The sequence below is a fragment of the Pelodiscus sinensis genome, chromosome 23, assembly GCF_052426305.1.
Source record: "Pelodiscus sinensis isolate ZL-2025 chromosome 23, ASM5242630v1, whole genome shotgun sequence".
NCBI lineage: Eukaryota > Metazoa > Chordata > Testudines > Trionychidae > Pelodiscus > Pelodiscus sinensis.
In genome coordinates this window covers 14,780,780-14,801,318 of record NC_143074.1, presented here as the reverse complement: position 1 = coordinate 14,801,318, position 20,539 = coordinate 14,780,780, and the positions used below count along the sequence as shown (strand labels likewise).

At 45.4% G+C, this 20,539-nt stretch overlaps 1 protein-coding gene across 8 annotated transcripts in view; it reads right to left on the bottom strand.

Moving 5' to 3' along the window:
* The window catches only part of PRRC2B (proline rich coiled-coil 2B), an 87,083-nt gene that overhangs the window by 45,227 nt on the left and 21,317 nt on the right, over positions 1–20,539 (bottom strand). For all 8 annotated transcript variants that reach the window (XR_001368643.3, XM_025187388.3, XM_006128379.4 and 5 more), the window contains exons 2-8: positions 13,427–13,594; positions 10,161–10,338; positions 9,050–9,152; positions 5,753–5,825; positions 2,802–2,945; positions 1,087–1,328; positions 498–619 (exon numbers count right to left, since the gene is read on the bottom strand). Coding sequence is in view for 7 of the 8 variants with exons in the window: in XM_025187388.3 (XP_025043173.3) it covers positions 498–619; positions 1,087–1,328; positions 2,802–2,945; positions 5,753–5,825; positions 9,050–9,152; positions 10,161–10,338; positions 13,427–13,541 (977 nt within the window). In the remaining variant the exon portion in view is untranslated. The remainder of the gene's footprint in view (positions 1–497; positions 620–1,086; positions 1,329–2,801; positions 2,946–5,752; positions 5,826–9,049; positions 9,153–10,160; positions 10,339–13,426; positions 13,595–20,539) is intronic.

Genomic DNA, 20,539 nt, shown 5'->3' with positions numbered 1-20,539 from the left:
AGACAAAAAGATACAGCTGCAACACCAGTTAAAAGAGGAGGATGGAAAGCACAGGAAATCCACATGCCCCCAGCTCATAACAGCATAGAAGTTTAAGCTACTTTGTGTGTCACATGCTTAGGCAGTGAGCCTACAAACAATGATTATTACCCTTGAAATCCTCTCCTCCCCTCCCTCCTTGTTTATTATTGAGCCTCCCTAAAGCCTACAGCTCATAGACACCAGCCTTTTGACCTAGGACTGGACAGGATTCTTTTGGAAGTCCTTCTGCTCCTTGACCAATGTGCAGGACTCCCTCACCTTCTAACTTAGCTTCCTGCCTCTCTGTAACATTCACAGACCCTGCTATAGAGGAAGCAAGACATTGAGGCTTTAAATGAAGCCAGGCTTGCAGCTTTATTCACCAGGCTGGCTCAGTCATAAGATTCTTGCATAAAATAAAGATCTTGTCCTATATTATCTGTCCTCTGCAAGTCAGGTAGTCCTGGAGGCCTTACCCATCTTGGTCATTCATCTGGTATTGTCTGAAAGGAACACGGGGCTCAAGTCGAAGCTGAGGAAGAGGAAAAGACCCACGGTCCAGTGATGCAGGGACCTCAGATGGCTGCTGTGGACACATCTGAAACGGAACAATGATAAACATGATAGTTTTTCTTTGCTGAGAAAAAAAATATCCAGACTATATTACAAGGGCATTTTAGTGCTGAGGTTGGGAAGGGAGGGAGAACATGTCAGATTTAGCTGATTAGACAGGCATGGTGTCATTGTGGACACTGTTCTTTATGGCGCGAGGTGAGAAGTACCTACGCTTTTCAATGGATGCACTTAGCTGTCTGAGAGGATTAATGCATTAATGTTGGCTACTGAGGACAAATGTACAAGATGGGAATGGAAAGGAAAAAAAAAGGACGATATCTCAGCTGTCCCCCAGAGCAATACGTAGGAGGGTTTAAAGAGGGGAGTCCGGAAATGTAGTGCCTTTGCTAGTAGAGTCAGATGTAATATTTTGCCCCCTCGCACACTATTATTCCTTAGGATGGGGAGAAAGAGACGCACGCATGCAGCTTTGAGAGCAGATTGACTTACAAAAGCAGGTAGCATGTCATGGTACGTAGGCGGATGGTACGCATTTCCCATGAACTGTGAAGCCCCTTTACGGATAGGTTGAGCCGGGCGGAGAGAGGGCTCCTTAGGATCGCTGGTATTCACTGAGGAGGGGGCTCCATCTCCTGTGTTAGAGGTCTTGCTGCCCGGCTCAGGAGGGGAGGCGGTCAGAGATGTGGCAGAGGTAATGTTCCTCCCACCGCCCTCCCTCCAACTCGTGACATCTGAAAATGAATGATACAGATGTAAAGTGTTGGGGGGCACATATAGAAGGTCATCAAGCAAAGCGTTTCTGGGGCCAGAATTACAGATGGCTACGTTAATAGAATCTGAGATGAGATGGCACAAATCAAAGAACAGTGGATAATGTACAGAGGCATTTCATAAAGAGCCTGAGTTCTATACCCAGAACTGTTACTAATGGCTGCAGCAGTGACGGTGCAAGCTTTCACATGCACACTGTTATTAAGAAACAGGAATGCTAGATAGCGACTGATTGAAGAGTCGTGTAATTGCACAAAATATTATTGGTTACATGACTATTTGATAGTCCCTGGGGGCGGGACTGGCAGCCAGCACACTCCTGGCCCTACTCCCAGGGAGCCCCCGGCTAATGTACACTGCTGCCTTTTTATCAGAGGCAGCAGTGCAGGGTGGCAGGTGACAGCCAGTCCATGAGGGGAGCAGGTTTAAAAACCAGCTCCCTGCACAGACTGGTTCCCATCTGCTGCCCCACGCTGCTGCCTCTGATACAGGGAGGAGCTCCTGTCTGCAGGGAGCCAGCATCCCATGGAGCAGCCTCTGTCCACAGTGAGCTTGGGCCCAACCACGGCAGCCTCCCCTCCACCCCCCCACTCATTACCTCTGATAGAGATAGCAGTGCGTGGGGAGTTTGCACGAGTCGATATACACAGGGAGCTGGCTTGAAAGCTGACTTCTCATGTGTACCAGCTCCCACCTACCCCCCCCCCCCCAATCCTCCTCACTGCTGCCTCTATATCAGAGGCAGCAGCACTTTGGGAGTGGAGGAGAAGGGGCTCTGTGGATCCGGTGCTCATGGGGAGCCAGCTCCTTCCTCCCCCCCTCCCCCCCCTTGCTGCCTCTGATACAGAGGCAACGGGAGAAGGGGTGCATGTAGTCGGTAAGATTAACCAATAAGCCTAGGCTTACTGGTTAATCGTGTACTTGACTACACCTTGACAGCCCTACTAAGAAATCGCTGCAGCAGTGGAGCACACACTGCTGCTGTCAATGAGCCCAAATACTGATCTACACCATCTGTGCTATCTCAATAGTAGGTATTTCTTACCAAAAGTACTGCCTGAACACAGTTGTTATAATTCATGAGATGGACAAATGTTCATTACAGACACAAACAAACATTTCATTTGCGTCCCACTGCCCAACATAAGCTTCTTCCCTCACACACAGAGCAATTTTAAAGTAATTATGAAGCAGACGATAGTAACTATTTAGCTGCCTGTCCTGCAGAGCTCTGGTACCCAATTTCAGTCCCTAGATTCTGTAGTTATTTTCTGAGCCAAGCACAGCAGGGAGGCTTGTAGGAGTGACAGACAACATGGGAGGGGAAACATTTGGAACTACCGCAGACTGGCCTGATAGTCGTATCTCCTTAAAAAGTGATCTAATGGGCTGTGGCTAGCTGTCAGGAAAGCAACATGCTGCCATTTACTTACTCTGGGGGCGGAGGCTTGGTCCTGGCCCATACGACAGATCTAAGGCGCCCTTTTCTTTGCCAGCCTTGTCCTGCTCGCCAGCTGCTTTCAGCGTCGGAAATTCCTCGGGAGAGAAGGATAACAGTCGGTTTGAGGCCCTTGAACCTATTGAAGAAACAAGAACACAACTCAGATAGGACAAGGTTTCTCCATCCTGCATCAGCTCTGCCGTGTTTGTGATCACCTTGGAAACACAGGAAACACAGCACAAATGTTTTTCCTCCGAAAAAATCTCTGCTTCTAGCACATTCAAACACAAATTACTGCCTGTGTTAGCATTTGCTAACAAGTTAGCCACAGCCAGGTATGTCACTAACATGACAGCTCATGTCCATACCAAATTACCTAGCAACTATTAATGAAAGGGTTTCATTTAAATTCCTGTGTTCAACAAACCTAATTAAAGTTCTGCAGTTCCTAATTATTTTTGTACCATACATATATTCACATTGAACTGTAAGGAAAATTCTGCAAATTCGCTTCAGAAATGATATGAAGCACTCAACATTTATATTCAGATTCCTCCAACTTTTGTTATTTGTCTATGGAGACAATTACGTTGTTATGCTCCTTGCAAATGCTCTCAGTGAGAGGTTATAAATAAGCATTAAGTGTTACATTGTGATATATATATTGCCCTCCTTCACAACATTAAGATACTGATCGCTGACCCAATCTGGCCACAGTCAGATGTTCTTACTGGAGAGTTGCCCTGCTGAGTTTCTAACAATCACAAAATGCAACTCTAAGATGTGTTTTCTTGCTTATAAAGGTGCAATGGTGAGTGGAAAACAGTTAATTGCAGTTCATCAGAAACCCACTGGCAAGATGACACTGAGTAAAAGAAAACTGCCAGCAGTACAACTGTACACAATATTAAAAATCAATTTATCAGTAAGTAATTTTATAAATAATGCACAGAAATCAGTGAGCCTGTTGAGCAGAGTGAGCTATGTTTTGATAAACTGTTTCCTTGCAGTAAAAGGGCACTGGTCCAAATAAAAAGCCCATTTTAAAACTGTATGCTACACACCCCATCTGCAGTTGTTAAACACACCAGAAGATCTTTGCCATTTCTGCTCTGGAAAGTAAAGTAGAATTGGTCTATATAGTCAGTTTCATGTTCCTGGAACTAGTTCAGTGCTATCCACCAAGAGAGAGGATAGTCAATTATAAAAAATAAAACCCACCCTAGCATTTTCTTAAAAATTATTTTAAATAAAAATATTTCTATCACATTTTATAAAAGCACAAAAAAACCCCTATTAAAAACATTTACAGACTTCCAAAATTGAGAGCATAACAGTGTCCCTTTAAATTCCGGACAGACTGTTTAGAAATGTTACTCTGTAATATGTTCATAGATAAGCACAGGATCTTACATGGTCAAAATCACGGTTCTTTATCCCATAGCTGAGAACAGGTTCCCAGTTTAAAAGTTAGTACTATATGTAGCATTTTCAAACAAACATTTGGCAAAGTTTATCTTAAAATATATGAGATGTGCCATATCTCAAACATTTATGCTATCAGAGTTGTATTGCATTATTGCAATGATCTGTATGAGTATGCTAATAGCAGGAACAGTTAAGGTTGACTAGCACCTTTCAGGAAAGATTTACATTATGATTCGGGGGGGGGGGGGGGGGGAGGGGGAGGAGGGGCAGGGGGTAGAGAGAGAAGAGGCAAGCTTTCCCCAAACAGATACTGTTGCACAACATAAGAATTATTTGTGTGCTAATATCCACAGCAAGGAGCCTAATTCCCCAACATGAACTCCACTGGGAAAAGTCCAATGAAGTGTAAACATCCTTCCCTGAAGGTCCCTTTGGACAGGAAATATATCCAATCTCAACATTCATACCCCAATCCATACCACACATATCCTATTACATTACAGCAGATTTAAAAGTCTCCCTTTTCCCCAAAGCTTCAACTAAAATGGTATCTTTAAGGAAGACACGGTAACTAAAATAAGCGAACAGAAAGAGCAAAGATCTCAATCCTTGTTGTTAACACTAGAAGCTGTTGCTTCACTAGACTGTAAATGCAATTGCTCAAAGCAGTTGCAGAACAGGTGCAGAGGACAAGATGACCTAATAAGTCTTTGTAGCCTGATTTCTGTGATTCTATGATTCAATTATCCTCTAATTAAGCTCTTCTTAGCCCTGCACGTAGCTCTTTCCTCAGGTTTATGTACTGTACCTTAACAATGGTCTGATCTACATTGAGTTCTCAAAGCACATTAGCACTTTCTTACAGGGAAATATTTGACCACCGCTCTGCACAAGATGCTAATTTGGCTCACAGATTTAAAACCTACCTTAGATGGAGTCCATATGGCAACAATCTCACAGAAAGTGGCAATTAAAAAAATACAGTGGTTAAATACATATTTGTGCCGGTAGTCACTTCAAAGCAGAAGCTTACATTTGCCTGAAGACTGGGCTTTGAGAAAGCTTTCATAAGATTGTTAAATCTATTTTTGCTTCTAAAACTATTTAATTCTTTTGACACTCTGCAATTTCATTTGAAGAGCCAGAGGCTACTGGTCTGCTAAAAGCTCAGTGCCTCAAGCTACTGCCATTCTTTCTGAGCCTTAAAATACCAATATTAATGGTAACTAGAACATACATCCAATATAAAAAGAGTCATATTACCAGTCAGACTGAGATCTCAATTTAAGGAATTAATTTCTCTACTCAAAATGTTACCTTGGTTTCAAACTCCTCAGTCAAACAGATGCAGTTAGCAGCACAGACTGTAATTACCTCATTGTAGTTATACTACTGCAAGTTTATCTATGTCTAGACAAGACTTTAAACTAGGAGTGCATCATGGAAAGACCTCATTCTGTGTGTTTATAAAGCTGTGTGCATGCACACTGCTCCATTATTCATAATCATACTCACCACCTTCTCGTCCTGCTGGCTTTCCATTCAGCTGTGCCCATGACTTTGGTCCACCTGGCACTGAATTTGTACTCTGTAAAAAGAAAAAGACCAGGAGATCCTCATGAGAGTTCTTCACCTTATAGGTGAAAGTAAAGCAGGAGAATGCTATTGTAGTCAGATCTTTGTATCCTCTAGATGTTACCAGATCCTGCTAATGCCTCAGCCCTCTAGCTGAGGCCATGACCATCTCCTCTCTGTAACTCCCTCAATCCAAAATGCTGCAGTTAAAATCCTCTTCCTCACCACAACTTTGAAATCTTCTGCTTTGGATACTTTCACTGGCTTCCCTATCTATTTCTTCTGCCTGTTCCTCTTGCTCGCTTCAATCTAACAAAGCCTCCCTTCTCTCCCACTTTTTCCATACATTTTTCCACTCATCTTTCAGGCTTTTTCCACACTACCTCGGATTCTTGGAGAATTTCACTCTCTCATACACCTAACAACCTCCCTGATGCCCTTTCTAAAAATCTCACAGGTTTGGAATTTTTAAGTTACAGTAAAAGCACATACATTCTGCAGGAATAGATGGGTTGGATCTGAAAGCTCACTAGAAGGGGAAACATATCACTTGTCAGGGGATTTTTCAGGCCTGAGCTTAGCTGTTTGTCATGTGCAAGCCGATCTCTTCTTATCACATGAAACTTTTGGCGAAAAGTAGCAACTGGATCTGCTGTCACACAAATACCTTTCAAAATAAAGTGGATTAACAAATGCAGATCAAGCTCTCCCTGTTTCAGCCATTTTCCCTAGGCGTCATAGAATTATAGGTTAGGGTTGGAAGAGACCTCAGGAGGTCATCTAGTCCAACCCCTGCTCAAAGCAGAACCAACCCTAACTAAATTATCCCAGCTAGGACTTTGTCAGACCTCTAAAGATGGAGATTCCACTACCTCCTAATACTTCACAACCCTCCTAGTGAAATAGTTGTTCCTAATACACAACCCAGACCTCCCCCACTGCAACTTGAGACCATTGCCCCTTGTTCGGTCATCTGCCACTACTGAGAACAGCCCGGCTCCATCACCTTTGGAACGCCCCTTCAGTTAGTTAAAGGCTGCTATCAAATCCCCCCTCACTCTTCTCTTCTGCAGACCAGTTCCCTCAGATTCTTGTCTTAAGTCATGTGTCCCAGCCCCCAATCATTTCTGCTGCCCTCTGCTAGACTTTATCCAATTTATCTACATCCTTTCTGTAGTGGGGGACCCAAAACTGGCCTCACCAATGCCAAACAGAAGGAAATAATCACTTCCCTCAATCTGCTGGAATTAGCCTTCTTGGCAACAAGGGCACACTGTTGACTCATTTAATCCCCTGTAATTCCCCAAAACTACCATTTAGCCCGTCGGTTCCCAGCTTGTAGCAGTGCATGGGTTCTTCCTGCACTTATCCTTGTTGAACCTCATTAGATTTCTCACCCTCTCTCTACTCTCCAGCGTATCTCCCCCATCCATGAACTTGCTGAGGTTGCAATCCATTCCACCATATATGGTTAATGAAGATGCTGAACAAAACTGGTCTCAGGATTGATCTGCTGGGCACTCTGCTTGATATTGGCTGCCAATTAGATATTGAGCCATTGAGCCCAACAATCTAGTCAGCTTACTATCCTCTTTATAATCCAAACCATACTTTTACTTGCTGGCAAGAATACTGCAGGAGACTGAATAGGCTTGCTAAAGTCAAGTCATGGCTACTGCTTTCCCCATATCTACACAGCCAGTTCTCATCATAGAAGGCAATTAGGTTGGTCAGGCATGACTTGCTCTTGGTGAATCCATGTCAACTGTTCCTGATCCCCCTTCTTTCCTCCAATTGTTTCAAAATGGATTTCTTGAGGACCTGCTCCATGATTTTTCCAGAGACTGAGGTGAGGATGACCTGTAGTTCCCTCTATTCTTCTTCCCTTTTTTAAAGATGACCACTGTATTTGCCTTTTTCCAATCACCCAGGACCACCCCTGATCACAACAAGTTTTCAAAGATAACGGCCAATGGCTCTGCAAACACATCAACCTACCCTCTTAGCATCCTCGGATGCGTTAGATCTGGCCCTTAGTGTATGTCCACCTTTTCTAAAAAGTCCTTAATCTGTTCTTTCACAATGGGGACTGCTCACCTCTACCTCATACTGTGCTGCCTCAGTGCAGCAATCTGGGAGCTGACCTTGTCTATGAAGACCAAGGCAAAAAAACACCAAAACATTGAGTACTTCAGCTTTTTTCCACATAATCTGTCATTAGGATGCCTTCCCCACTGAATAAGGGTCCCATTTTTTCCTGACCTTCTTGGTGCTAACATACCTGCAGAAACCCTTCTTGTTATCCTTCACGTCCCTGGCTAGCTGCAACTCCAATGGCACTTTGGCCTTCTTGATTGCACTCCTGCATGCTCGAGCAATATATTTATACTCTTCCCTAGCCATCTGTCCAAGTTTCCACTTCTTATAAGCTTCCTTCCTGTGTTTAAGCTCACCGAAGACTTCTCTATTAAGCCAAGTTGGTTACCTGCCATATTTGCTATTTTTTCTGCACTCTGGGATGGTTTGTTGCTGCGCCCTCAATAAGGCTTCTTTAAAACGGACTCTTCCTATAGATTTGTAAGGTAAACAGAAATATACTTACATTGATAATGTAACAGCAGCAGAACATTCCAGTGGCACAGTAACTTGAAGTCAAGCTAGACTATTGTTAACAGAACTGATAATAAGGGGGGGTATGTCTACACTACCCTCCTAGTTCGAACTAGGAGGGTAATGTATGCATACCGCACTTGCTAATGAAGCCCGGGATTTGAATTTCCCGGGCTTCATTAGCATAAGCGGGGAGCCGCCATTTTTAAATCCCCGCTGCTTCGAACCCCGTGTAGCGCGGCTACACGGGGCTCGAACTAGGTAGTTCGGACTAGGGTGCCTATTCCGAACTACCGGTACTCCTCGTTTCACGAGGAGTAACGGTAGTTCGGAATAGGACCCTAGTCCGAACTACCTAGTTCGAGCCCCGTGTAGCCGCGCTACACGGGGTTCGAAGCAGCGGGGATTTAAAAATGGCGGCTCCCCGCTTATGCTAATGAAGCCCGGGAAATTCAAATCCCGGGCTTCATTAGCAAGTGCGGTATGCATACATTACCCCGCTAGTTCGAACTAGCGGGGTAGTGTAGACATACCCGGAGCTACTATAACGAACTATGGTTGGTCAGTCTTTAGAATCTATGGGCATGGGCCAAATTGAGTAAGTCATCAGGTATCACTTGCACCTACCTCTTGACTGATTGACTGTGTCGGCTTCTGTAAATTGGAGACAGATTTCTGCAAACCCTGCTGCGGCAGCGACTCCTGCGGCTGTGCAGCCGTCGCACTGGAACTGGGAAAAGACAACAGACCAACCGAGATCAGATGGGATAAAGGTGATAATCAACGCTATCAATACAGAGAGCCCTCATACAAAGCTTGGGCACGCATCGTGCTTTCTGCTGAAAGATATGACAAAAGAGATTGGATCTCCAGACCCTGGAAATCTATCGCTTTCCGCTTTACGTTCATGGGCCATGCTTACAGATCAGATGCGTATACAGGAAGTCCCCAACTTACGAACAGGTTGTGTTCCAAAGTTTGTTTTTAAATCAGTTGTTTGGAACTTGGAACAGGTTTTCCCATAGAAACAATGTTATAAATGGTAGTTACGGTCTCAGGCAGCTCACAAAAGACATTTAACTCATAATGTAGCTGAAATGCAAATTTATAATGAAAAATAGTAGAAATACTTTGTTATTTAACTTTGACTGCTGGTGCTTGAGGCAAGGCAGGTTTAATTAGAGGAACATGAGGAGCAAGGAGTAGATTCTCAAGGGGGCTTGTGGGCATCCCCCCACACCCGTGGGCTGCATCCAGTTCCCACTTGCCAGGAGGAGGCAAGTGACACAAGCACGGAGCAGAGGACTCTGGAGGAGCACGGACAGCTGTGTAGTCCGCAGCTGGAGAGAAGCTGCGGTTTCCCCTTCAAAGCACTGCTTCTTTCCAGTGGCTGGCTGTGCTACCTCCCCCTGTTCCTCTGGAGTCCTCCCGCCAGCACATGCGCTGCTCATTACCTCCTGTGCCTCTTGCTTGCTCCCTGAACTGCAGGTGAGCTTCTGTTTCTATGTGCCGACATTTATAAGTCAGATGTTTGTAACTCGGGGAGGGCCTGTACCAGTTCTGTATCTGCAAAGAGCTGCTCTGGATCTTGTAGTCCAACAGTATTCTTAGACCTACATAGTAATCAATAACACCCAGTAGAGGTCACTAATAAAGCCCAAAGAGAACGTTCTGCATGATGGAGTATAATTTCTGTTTCATGATTGTGAGGATTTATCGTAAGAATTGCTCCGCTTACCTCTTTTGGTCTGGCTGATCCTGCTTGTTTGCCCATCCTGTACCGTCCTTGGGTACTATAATGATGTTGGGGTCGTTTCCTTTGTTCTCAGACTTCAAGCTTGGCAAGTTTGCAGGAGGTGGCATGCGCCGGGCAGCAGCAACTTTCCCGAGACTCTGTAAGCCATGTCTAGGAATAACTGGTGAGAGGGCCAGCAAGTCATTAAGGGCTAGATTCTGCCACCCTCATTTATCTCTAATAGCACCTTACCCCTCAAAGAGTTCCACTGGTTTCAATGGGACTAACTTAAGAGAGTAAGTTTGGTAGAATCTGACCCTAACCTGCAGAATCACACAGCAACAGCAATGTTAATTTGCATCTTTATATTAGTACTTCATGTTTATACAGAATCTACCCTCCAAAAGAGCCACTGCAATGCTGTCACCTCTGTGGTGAACTAACAATCACCTGGTAGGTAGCCCAAACACAACAGTTAGAAGACAGGACCATTTTGGCCAAGGACAGAAGCAAAACCCCTCCTCTTATGGAAAGGGTCCTGGGATTGTCAGTAAGCATGCATATCAGACAAAGCCTTGGGTCTTATTTAAAGTCCAAGTTCAAAGCGTCACCTAGAAAACCACATAAATCATCAAGTTTATCTTCTCCAGCAGAAAGAAGGGCTCCGTTAACTTTGCTGGGACTGAACTGGTCTTTCTGTAGGATCTCACAGTGCTTTCTAAACAGCACATTATGTCTCATCATCAAATACAATTATCTCAATTTTATGGTAGGTAAAGGCACAGAGGAGTTGGAGTGGCTTGTCCAAGGCCGCACACCTGTAGCACTAGAAATAGAATCCAGAAGTCCTGGATCCAAGTCCCCTCTATGCTAACCACTGTGAGCTATGTTGGAGCTCAGAATAAACCCAGCCTATTCGTTTCAGTTTTATGACCTCAGTATCCCCCTCTTGGTATGTCTTCACTGCAGAGTTCACCTAGGCTCCTAACCCAGCTTAAATACACAAACAAAAATGTCTGGCCAAAGTTTAATTTGCTTTACCCCAGGGGTGGGCAATAATTTTAGATGGCGGGGGGGGGGGGGGGCACATCGCTAATTTTTGAAGTGGCCCCAGGGCCACCCTGGAAGGGGCAGGACCTCAGATGGAAGGGGGCAGGTCCAGGACACTTCCATGCTCCCATGCCCACAGACCCTGGTTGGCCTGGGAGTGGGAAGTCTTTGCCCGCCCTCCCCCACCTAGAGAAAACTGCCAGCTGTTCTGAATAGCTGGTGGTTCCCTCTAGGCACCCTGCCCCTGGCGACAGGAGGAGACTTTGCGTGCTTCCCCCACCCTCCTCGTCAATTAAAAGCCTCTCTCAGATTTTAGTCAATGCCCCAGGACAGCTAGCTTGGGTGTACAGCCCGGGTTGGTAAAGGGGCCTTGGCAGGGTGGATCCAGCACGCAGACATCCTGCCGCTCCCCCACTCTCAGGGCAGGGGAGCACAGGAAGTCTCTTGTTCTCTGCCCCTGCCCTTCAATGGGCGTGCAGTGCTAGAGTGGACCGGTCCACTCTGAATGCCACGTGCCCCTTGCAGGGCAGGGGCAGGAAGCAAGAGACTTTGCTCGCTCTGCCCGCCCCCAGGCCAATCAGGGAGCAACAGGGCATCTGCGGGCTTGGAAGGCCGGCTCCACCCTGCGGAGGCCCCTTTGCCCACCCCTGCTTTACACCCAAGCTAGCTGTCCTGGGGCATAGTCTAAAATCTGAGGGAGGCTTTTAATCAAAGTGATAATCTGTTCACTTAGCAGTGAGGACACAGGCAAAACTGCTTGAGTGTTGAATGTCAATTGCCATGTGCCCAAAGACAGACAAGTTCTCCCCAAATTCACTGGAAAAGAACCAAAAACTATAGGACTAGAAGAGACCTCAAAACATCATTTAATCCGCATCCCCTGTACTCAGGCAGGATTAAGTTTACTCAGACCATTCTTGACAGGTGTTTGGTTAACCAGTTTTAGAAAATCTCCAATGACGGGGAAATCCACAACTTCCATTGGTAACCTATTCCAGAACTTAACTATCCTTGGCTACATCTACACTGGCGTGATCTTGCACAAAAACTCTTTAGCACAAGAATTCTTGAGTTAAAGTATTTGCACAAGAGAGCATCTACACTGGTATGTGCTTTTGCACAAGAGCATCCGTGTCAGTGTAGACACTCTCTTGCACAAGAAAGCTCTGATGGCCATTTTAACCACAGGGTTTTCTTGAGCAAGAAATTCATGTTGCCTGTCTACACTGGCCTCTTCTGGAAGAGCTCTTGCACAAGAGGGCTTATTCCTGAGCAGGAGCATCATAGTTCTTGCACAAGAAGCCCTGATTTTATACAGTAGAACGTCAGTGTTCTTGCACAAGAACTCGCGGCCTGTGTAGACAGGCAGCAAGTTTTTGCATAAAAGCGGATGCTTTTGCACAAGATCGCGCCAATGTAGACACAGCCCTTGAGTTAGAAAGTTTTCCTAATATCTGATTTAATCTTCCCTTGCTGCAAATTAAGCCAATTATTTCTTGGCCTACCTTCAGGGGACATGAAGAGAAATTAATCACCATCCTCTTTATAACAGCCCTTAACATATGTGAAGATTATCATCAAAGGGGAGGGATAGCTCAGTGGTTTGATCAGCGGCCTGCTAACCCCAGGGTTGTGAGCTCAATCCTTGTAGAGGCCATTTGGGGCAAAAATTTGTCAGGGGTGGTACTTGGTCCTGCTGTGAAGGCAGGGGACTGGACTCAATGACCTTTCAAGGACCCTTCCAGTTCTAGGAGATAGGCAATCTCCATTAATTTATGTCCCCCTTCAGGCTTCTTTATTCAAGACTAAACATACACAGATTTTTTTTAACCTTTCCTCCTGGGTCAGGTATTCTATACCTTTTACTATTTTTGTTGCTCTCTTCTGGACTCCCCATCTTCGTTCACATCTTTTTTAAAGGGTGGTGCACAAAACCAGATAAAATATTCCAACTGAGGCCTCATCAGCACTGAGCTGAGTGGGAAATAATTGCTTCCTGTATCTTACAGGTAACAATCAGAATGCAGCAGTTTACTTCAGCAAAGAACCAGGGGGTATGTCCTCAGAACTCCTAGCGACATACAGAGGGGTATACAGTACCAGTGAGTACATAGTAAGTGTGGCTGCTCACATCCAAATGCCAATAACAAAGTTAACACAGTAGTAAACACATCCCTTACAAGGGAAGCCTTCACTAGCTTGTCTGTGGCATTGCTTACCTGTAGTTCTGATAGCTTCTATTGACTTTCCTTTATACTTATCAAACAGGCTGAGAGTTGAGTACTTGCTTTTCCCATCCTTTCCCTTGGTTATTTGCCCCAAACGATCGGACATTGCGATTAAATGTCATCTAGTAAGGAAATTTCTCTGCGCCGCTCCTGATCTGCCTTTTAATGAGAGAGAGTCGGGGAAATAGCATCAAACCAATTATTTATACTTTGATAAAGTACAAAATGTGCAAGATTCCTAGCTGATAGTAGCTAGGACTTGTAGTCAGGCAGGGTCTCCCAATAGGTTCCTGCTCAATCAGTGATGATAACCAGAAGGCTGCTTACGTGTGTGCTAAATGATGTGCACTGTGTTGACTTGTGCAATTAGTTAACACAGCAGACTTCAAGAGAGACCCCAAAGGCCACAAATCAGATAAAGAGTGAAGGTGCCAGGCCAGGTTTAATGTTAAGCGAAGTACAGTAATAGCTGTCAGTAGACTCTACCGAACCACTACACACATGTACCCCGTAACAATGGAATGACACAATCAGTGGGAGATCCCACTATCCCTAGGTCATTCAAAGACTGTTCCCCCAAGACAACACTTTATACACAGGTACAAACAAGTTACACATCAACTCCTGACGTGTCGGGTTGCCACCCATCACCCTGTAACTCGTGGTTTGATTAGATAATCTCTATCCATTATGCTGTCATTTTAGACCCATTCCTGAGCCTGAGTCCGTATTGGTGGGGAGGGTGGGTACAATCTTTTTTAATGAGCTGGTGCTGCCATGTGCTTTCAAGTTATGACCAGTACCAATTACTGTTTTACAGTTGATACCTAGTACCAATTATGGTTCTACACCTGGGCCTATTACCAGTTAGTGTGTTTTACACACGTAGCCTTGTTCATACCAAATTCTGTGAGCAGGGGCCTGCCTCTTGCTCACAGCTTAGCTTTGCTTTATATTAGCCAAGTGTTGTCCATTGTTAGCTAGGCCTCAGGCCTCAAACCAGGCCTGTGCTACATGGACTTTTGTTTCAGGCCCCCATCTTACCAGAGGACTCAGTGGGGACACAGGATAAACTATGCCACTTTAACATCTCATGTTAGTGCAAGCTTTTGGGATTCAGGAGAATCTATTACAAAAGGTTTAAGGACATCAGTTGAACATCACTGAAAGAGCATAAGGAATAAGCAACATAACTGGAAGTTCAAAATATTTGATAATCTTTATGGAAGATTTTAAAAATTCCATAAGCAACTCTGTTAGCACATTCAAGTTCATTCATTTTTTTAAATAAAAAGGTGATTTTTTTCATCAAATAAACACACAAGTAATTATTGCGATGAATATATTTGTAACTCCAGGGACACACTTTTCCTACAACGCACAAGTGAACATCTCTTGACAATACACCTTCATTTAAACAGTAACACTCCACAAGAGATTATCTACTGCTGGTAAGAGACACCAGGAGAAACCCTCCCTTTCAAACAAAAAAGTCGACTACTTCAGAACTAATAAAAAAAATCAACTAGAAAGTTAGACAAGGTGGATGGAGGTGCAGTATCTTTTATTAGACCAACTTCTGTTGGTGAAAGAGAGGAGCCTTCAATAGAAGTTGGTCCAATAAAAGATATTACCTCACCCACCTTTGTCTCTAATCTCTTGGGACCAACATGGTTATAACAATGAGAAAGTTAAAATTTTCATCCAATTACTTCCATCCGTGTTATTGCTTGCCAGGTTTGTTATATTTTGTGTTTTGGTTCCAAATTGTAGTTAATTAGTTTTAGGGGCAACTATTGCTTTGGAAGAATCAATTACCACAGACTGACAGACACCCTTTCAAATTCTCCTGTCTGCATCTGCTGGCTAGGAAGGAGGACACTCAGGCTTCAAGAAGTGGTATAAATGTGGCTTGAGAAAAATGAGGTTTGACTCGTGAAATTGCATACAAAATGACAGCTTATCAATGATTGTGTCAGGTCTGAAAGCACACGATAAAAATTGCATTCTCTCTGTTGTTGGCGCTTCAGATTATTAGAACAAAATATTAAAATTCTATATATGCTTCACATAATTGATGCCATTTGTTTAGCTTGCACTGCAAACAAAGCCTGGACAATGTAACCCAATATATTTCTGTCAAATCAGCCATCTCTCATCATTTTCATTTTTTAGTCTCATGCACCAGAAGAAAGTTGCAACAGGGCGAGGAAAAGGAACAGAGAGGATTGAGGTTCAGGGCTTCCCACTGGCCAGTGGATTTTGGGTACTCCGTTAGGCTCTTGGGTGGAGACAAAAATGAGGTGTACAGTGTTCAGGACGGGGTTGCCAGTGAGTTGGATAGGGATGGGGGGTTCCAGGAGGGGGTGAGGAGGGCAGGGTCTGGAAGGGAGTTTGGAAGCAGAAGAGGGTGTGGGGTGGGGGTACAAGAGGGACTTTGGGGGCAGGAGGGGTTTGAGGGAGTACTGCAGAAAAGTTGGGAGGGTGAGAATGCAGCCAAATAGTTGCACTTCAAAACCCTTATGGCTGGTTGATTATTGTGCAAATGGGCTGAAATTCTCATTCACACACAATGATAAGGTGCAAAGAGTATCCTGCTGTGATGGAGTGGGAAGGGAGTACAGCCCCTCCCCCCACATCCTCCTTCACACACACACACACCCCATTTGCCCACATCCCTGTTCCCCTCAGTGCACTCACCAGCAGGGCAGCAGCACTGGGATTTGCAACCCCTGGGAGCAGTGCTGAGGCCATGAGGGGCAGAGGGAGGAAGGGGGACAGAGTCACTTCCCTGCCCGGCCTAGCCCTTTGTCCAGGGCTCGCCCCTCACCTGCAGGCTGCTGCTCATCCCGGCCCCCAGCACCCCACATGGGACGGGCCGCCAGCCAGCCCCATCTGCGGAGCAGGCCCAGCCCTGCCCCCTCTTGAAGCAGGAGGCAGAGCCTGTAGAGTGGGGGGGGGGGGAAGGGAGACGGGGAGTGGTTAACCCCTTAGCTCCCAGGAGTTGCATGCCCAGGCTGGGCAAGCCCAACCCCAGGGATGAGTGTGCGCGCCTCTCCTGCCCCTCCCCACCAGCGGGAAGCTGGAGCTGGTGTGCCAGGCTGCAGCTGCATGACTGAGGCTGGAGCCACAACAATGGCTCCTTGCTTCACGGAGAGGGGAGGGTGTGGCTGAGCTCCCGCCCCACCTGCCACAGAAAATCATCTCGTATGCCGTAAGTTGCCAACCTCTGGGTCTAGCCTAACTTCTCCAAATCTGTTATTTTTTCCAAAACCTCAATTTGTAGCTTAAAATTGATCTGCAATCACTTTTAACATCCAGTAGGCTGGCTTCTGGGGTAGGACATCCTTCCCTGGCAAACAACAGATTTGATCTAATGGACTTCTTCCTTCTCTTACATTTTCTGATTCTTATCAAACATGAGTTCCAGATAACAGGCAAAATGCAGGACAATGTAGCACTTTAAAGACTAACAAGATGGTTTATTAGATGATGAGCTTTCGTGGGCCAGACCCACTTCCTCAGATCAAATAGTGGAAGAAAGTAGTCTTAGATAACAGGCTAAATTCATCACATATCACATGCAAAATACAGTAAGCATAGGCCACACACACTGAACACAGCCAGTTTGACACTGTGCTGCCATCTGCAATCTAGGCTTGTATGGCATATCTAACAGCAGCAGCCAGGAAGCAATTTTGTGACCACTAAAACTGGCACTATGGGTTGATACAGTGCTGCCAGGTTTAAATCCTGGGCTGGCAGGTGTAAGGCTTTTGACTCAGCATGCTAAGTCTCAAGATGGGAAGAATTTTCTACCACCCAGAAAGAACTTCCGCTGGCTGATCAGGAATCCTATGCAGCCCTTCTAGCCAGGCTGATGGTGTTACAATGTGGGGCCTTGCAGAGATAACAAGGCTTAAAGGCAATGTTGGGACACATTCTCCCTTGGCACCGCGGGCACATCTTTGGCACCTTTTCTGGTCCAAACTTTTCTCATGATCCCCAGGGCTCTGCTCCCAAAAGCTACTGTGGCCAACAGAAAAGAACGTTACCCCGTCACACCTAGGAACCAGCGCCCAGCACCAGCAGCTCCTCCTGGCAGCACATCTGCACCGCCCCCAGCGCAGCTGTCAGCGGGACTGCACGACCCCAGCCAGCAGAGGCCATGTCTGAGGGCGGGTTAGGGGTGGGGCAGCTGTGCTGCCAGGAGGAGCTGGAGGCGCAGGGCACTGGCTCCTGGTCACGATGGGGCAACACTACACTCCATTGACCACAGTGGCTCTTGGGAATAGAGCCCTGAGGATCACGATGTCTGTCCATGGACAGAAATGTCCATCTTCACAAAGCTCTAACAAGAATCCCTTCCTTATTTCCACAGTATTGTACTAGTAGGACGCGCATGGAAGAGGGAAAGAGAATTATGTCCCGATTAGCGTGGCAGACAATCTGTTTGCTCTGGCAGAGCTGTAGGGAGCCTCACGACTAGCGTATAAGAAGAGGGGATGCTGTAAATCAGGACTGTGATGCACAGGCAATGCTTTGTGGGCCCTTGGGACTGTTTTAGCAGGCATGTTGGAGATCTGGATTGAGGTATTTTAGACCAGAACCCTCTAAGGTGGAAGGCTGCGGAACACCTGTTCTCTCTGCTGTTTAGGTATCCATCCTACACTTTAATAAGCAATAACTTTCCTCAAACCCATTTTGAATTTTAACACAGTGGCAGGGGGGAAATGTTAGCTGCATTGGGAGTTGGCTGCTTAACAGTAAAACCCTGCGTTCCCGAAAGTCAGCATGCAAACAGATATCAGGGGAGAGCTGCCAAAATGAAATCCTAGCAACAAGTTATGTAACGAGTCTTAGCTACCTCTTGATCACATCTCATATCATTAAAAAGGATGAAGGAGGAATAAACAACCACTTCAAAGCAGAGAATGGAGGGGCGCAATAGGAAAAGCTTGTTGTCAAGCCTTCTGGAGCAACCACAGTCAGAGTATGGACAAGTGACATTTACAGAATACTTTGTACTTCCTACGATGACTTTCAGCTGAAAATCTCAAATCAATCTTTGCAAAGTGCTAAGTAACATTACACCTGATATCTAGAAAACAGGGGCAGAAGACACTTAACCAAGAGAACACGAGACAATGTCAGAACTGGGAACACAATTCCATTCTCCTAACATCCAGGCTACGTCTACACTGGCATGAATTTCCGAAAATGCTTTTAACGGAAAAGATTTCCATTAAAAGCATTTTCGGAAAAGCGCGTCTAGATTGGCAGGATGCTTTTCCGCAAAAGCACTTTTTGCGGAAAAGCGTCCGTGGCCAATCGAGATGCGGTTTTCCGCAAAAAAGCCGCGATCGCCTTTTTCATGATCGGGGCTTTTTTGCGGAAAACAGTACTATGTTGTCTACACTGGCCCTTTCGCGCAAAAGTCTTTCGGAAAAAGACTTTTGCCCGAACGGGAGCAGCATAGTTTTTCCAGAAAAGCACTGATGATTTTACATGAGATTGTCAGTGCTTTTCCGGAAATTCAAGCAACCAGTGTAGACAGCTGGCAAGTTTTTCCGGAAAAGCAGATGATTTTCCAGAAAAACGTGCCAGTCTAGACACAGCCCCCGACTTTTGCTGTAACCACTGACCACACTGACTTCTCTTACTGTGACTGACCTTGCTACAGGATAGTGCTGATCTGAAAAAAATTGACTGTCATTCCACCTAAAAAAGAAGATAAAATGCTGGCCCTCAGACCTCAAAGTCTAAGCAAATGCCATAGAAACTGGGTATTTGCCCATCTACGCTGCTAAATTCTTCTTCTGATTCTGCTCTGCCAGCTGGGTCTTCTGCAGCACTATGGAAAAAGTACACTTGCCTTTAACTCCAAAGCTACCTCGAGAGAATTGTATTTTCCTCTCAGACAGTCTGACTTGGGACTCAGACAGACATCTTAAGAGATTTCCCAGCCTGGTAGGCTGAAGCTCTCGCTGATAAAATCCAAACACACAAAGAAATGAATTACCCTCCTGCATGGTTATTAAAACAAATACTGCAGCGAGGTAGCACCTGCTACTTGGAGCTATTAGTGTAGGATGCAGTCATTACAATGAACTCAAGATCTCAGAACACCCAAATTTCCCTGATCAAATATTTAATCTTCAGGAAAAGGGCCTTTCTATTCAATGGTCTTGCTCAGAAAGACTATGGAAGCCAAATAAATGACAATAACTAGTTAAATCCCTTTCCTTTGATCTGTTTGTTTTGTCTATTTAAATTGCAAGGTCTTTGGGGCAGAGGTCGTCTATTAGTTCAGTGGTTCCCAACCGTCAGTCCATGGTGAGGCCCTCTGTTTGTGGCCTAAGCCACTGCAGAGCAGCCAGCTTCCAGGGTGCTGCAACCTCGCCCTCTCGCCTGCCTGGCCCGTCCTGTGCAGCAGGCTCCCCGCTGGGGTGGGTAGAGAAAAGCCCTGAGCCTCACTGCGCGATCCAGCTTGCAGGGAAGAAGTGCTGCCTCTCCCCCTCTCCTGGCTGGGAGAACAGCAGTGTGCAGGCAGCGCTTCTTCCCCGTGAGCCGGATCGCATTGTGATTAACGCCTGCTGCTTGCTAGGCCTGCAAATACAAAATGTATTTCTCCAGTATTTTAACTTTGTGCATTTAACAGTACTTTGTGCATGACTAAATCTTCCTTTGATTTGTAAACTTGTGCAGTCGGTCTGTTTCCTTGGCTGCCATTGTGGGCTTTTCATGTGGTAACAGAGTTGCAAAACATTTTAATAGAAACTAAAATGAGACTGAAAAGCTCCCAGAAATGGTCAGGGGGACTCAGGGCAGAAACAGTGTCTGAGTCTGCATTTTAGATTAATCCCCACAATGTCCATGTAGTCATCATATTAATTCGAATTGACCTCTCTTGTAGAGAGCGCCAATGAACCTGAGAGTTATTAATTAAACTCAAAGAAGGAGTGAGGAGAACGTCTTGGGAGGGGACTAGAACAAGAATTTGACCTTTAGTCTGTGTTTTGTCTCAATCTGGGTTTTTGTACTGGATCTGCAAGGGGCAGCATTTATGTGAATCACTACAAGTTATTTGCACTCTACCAGTGT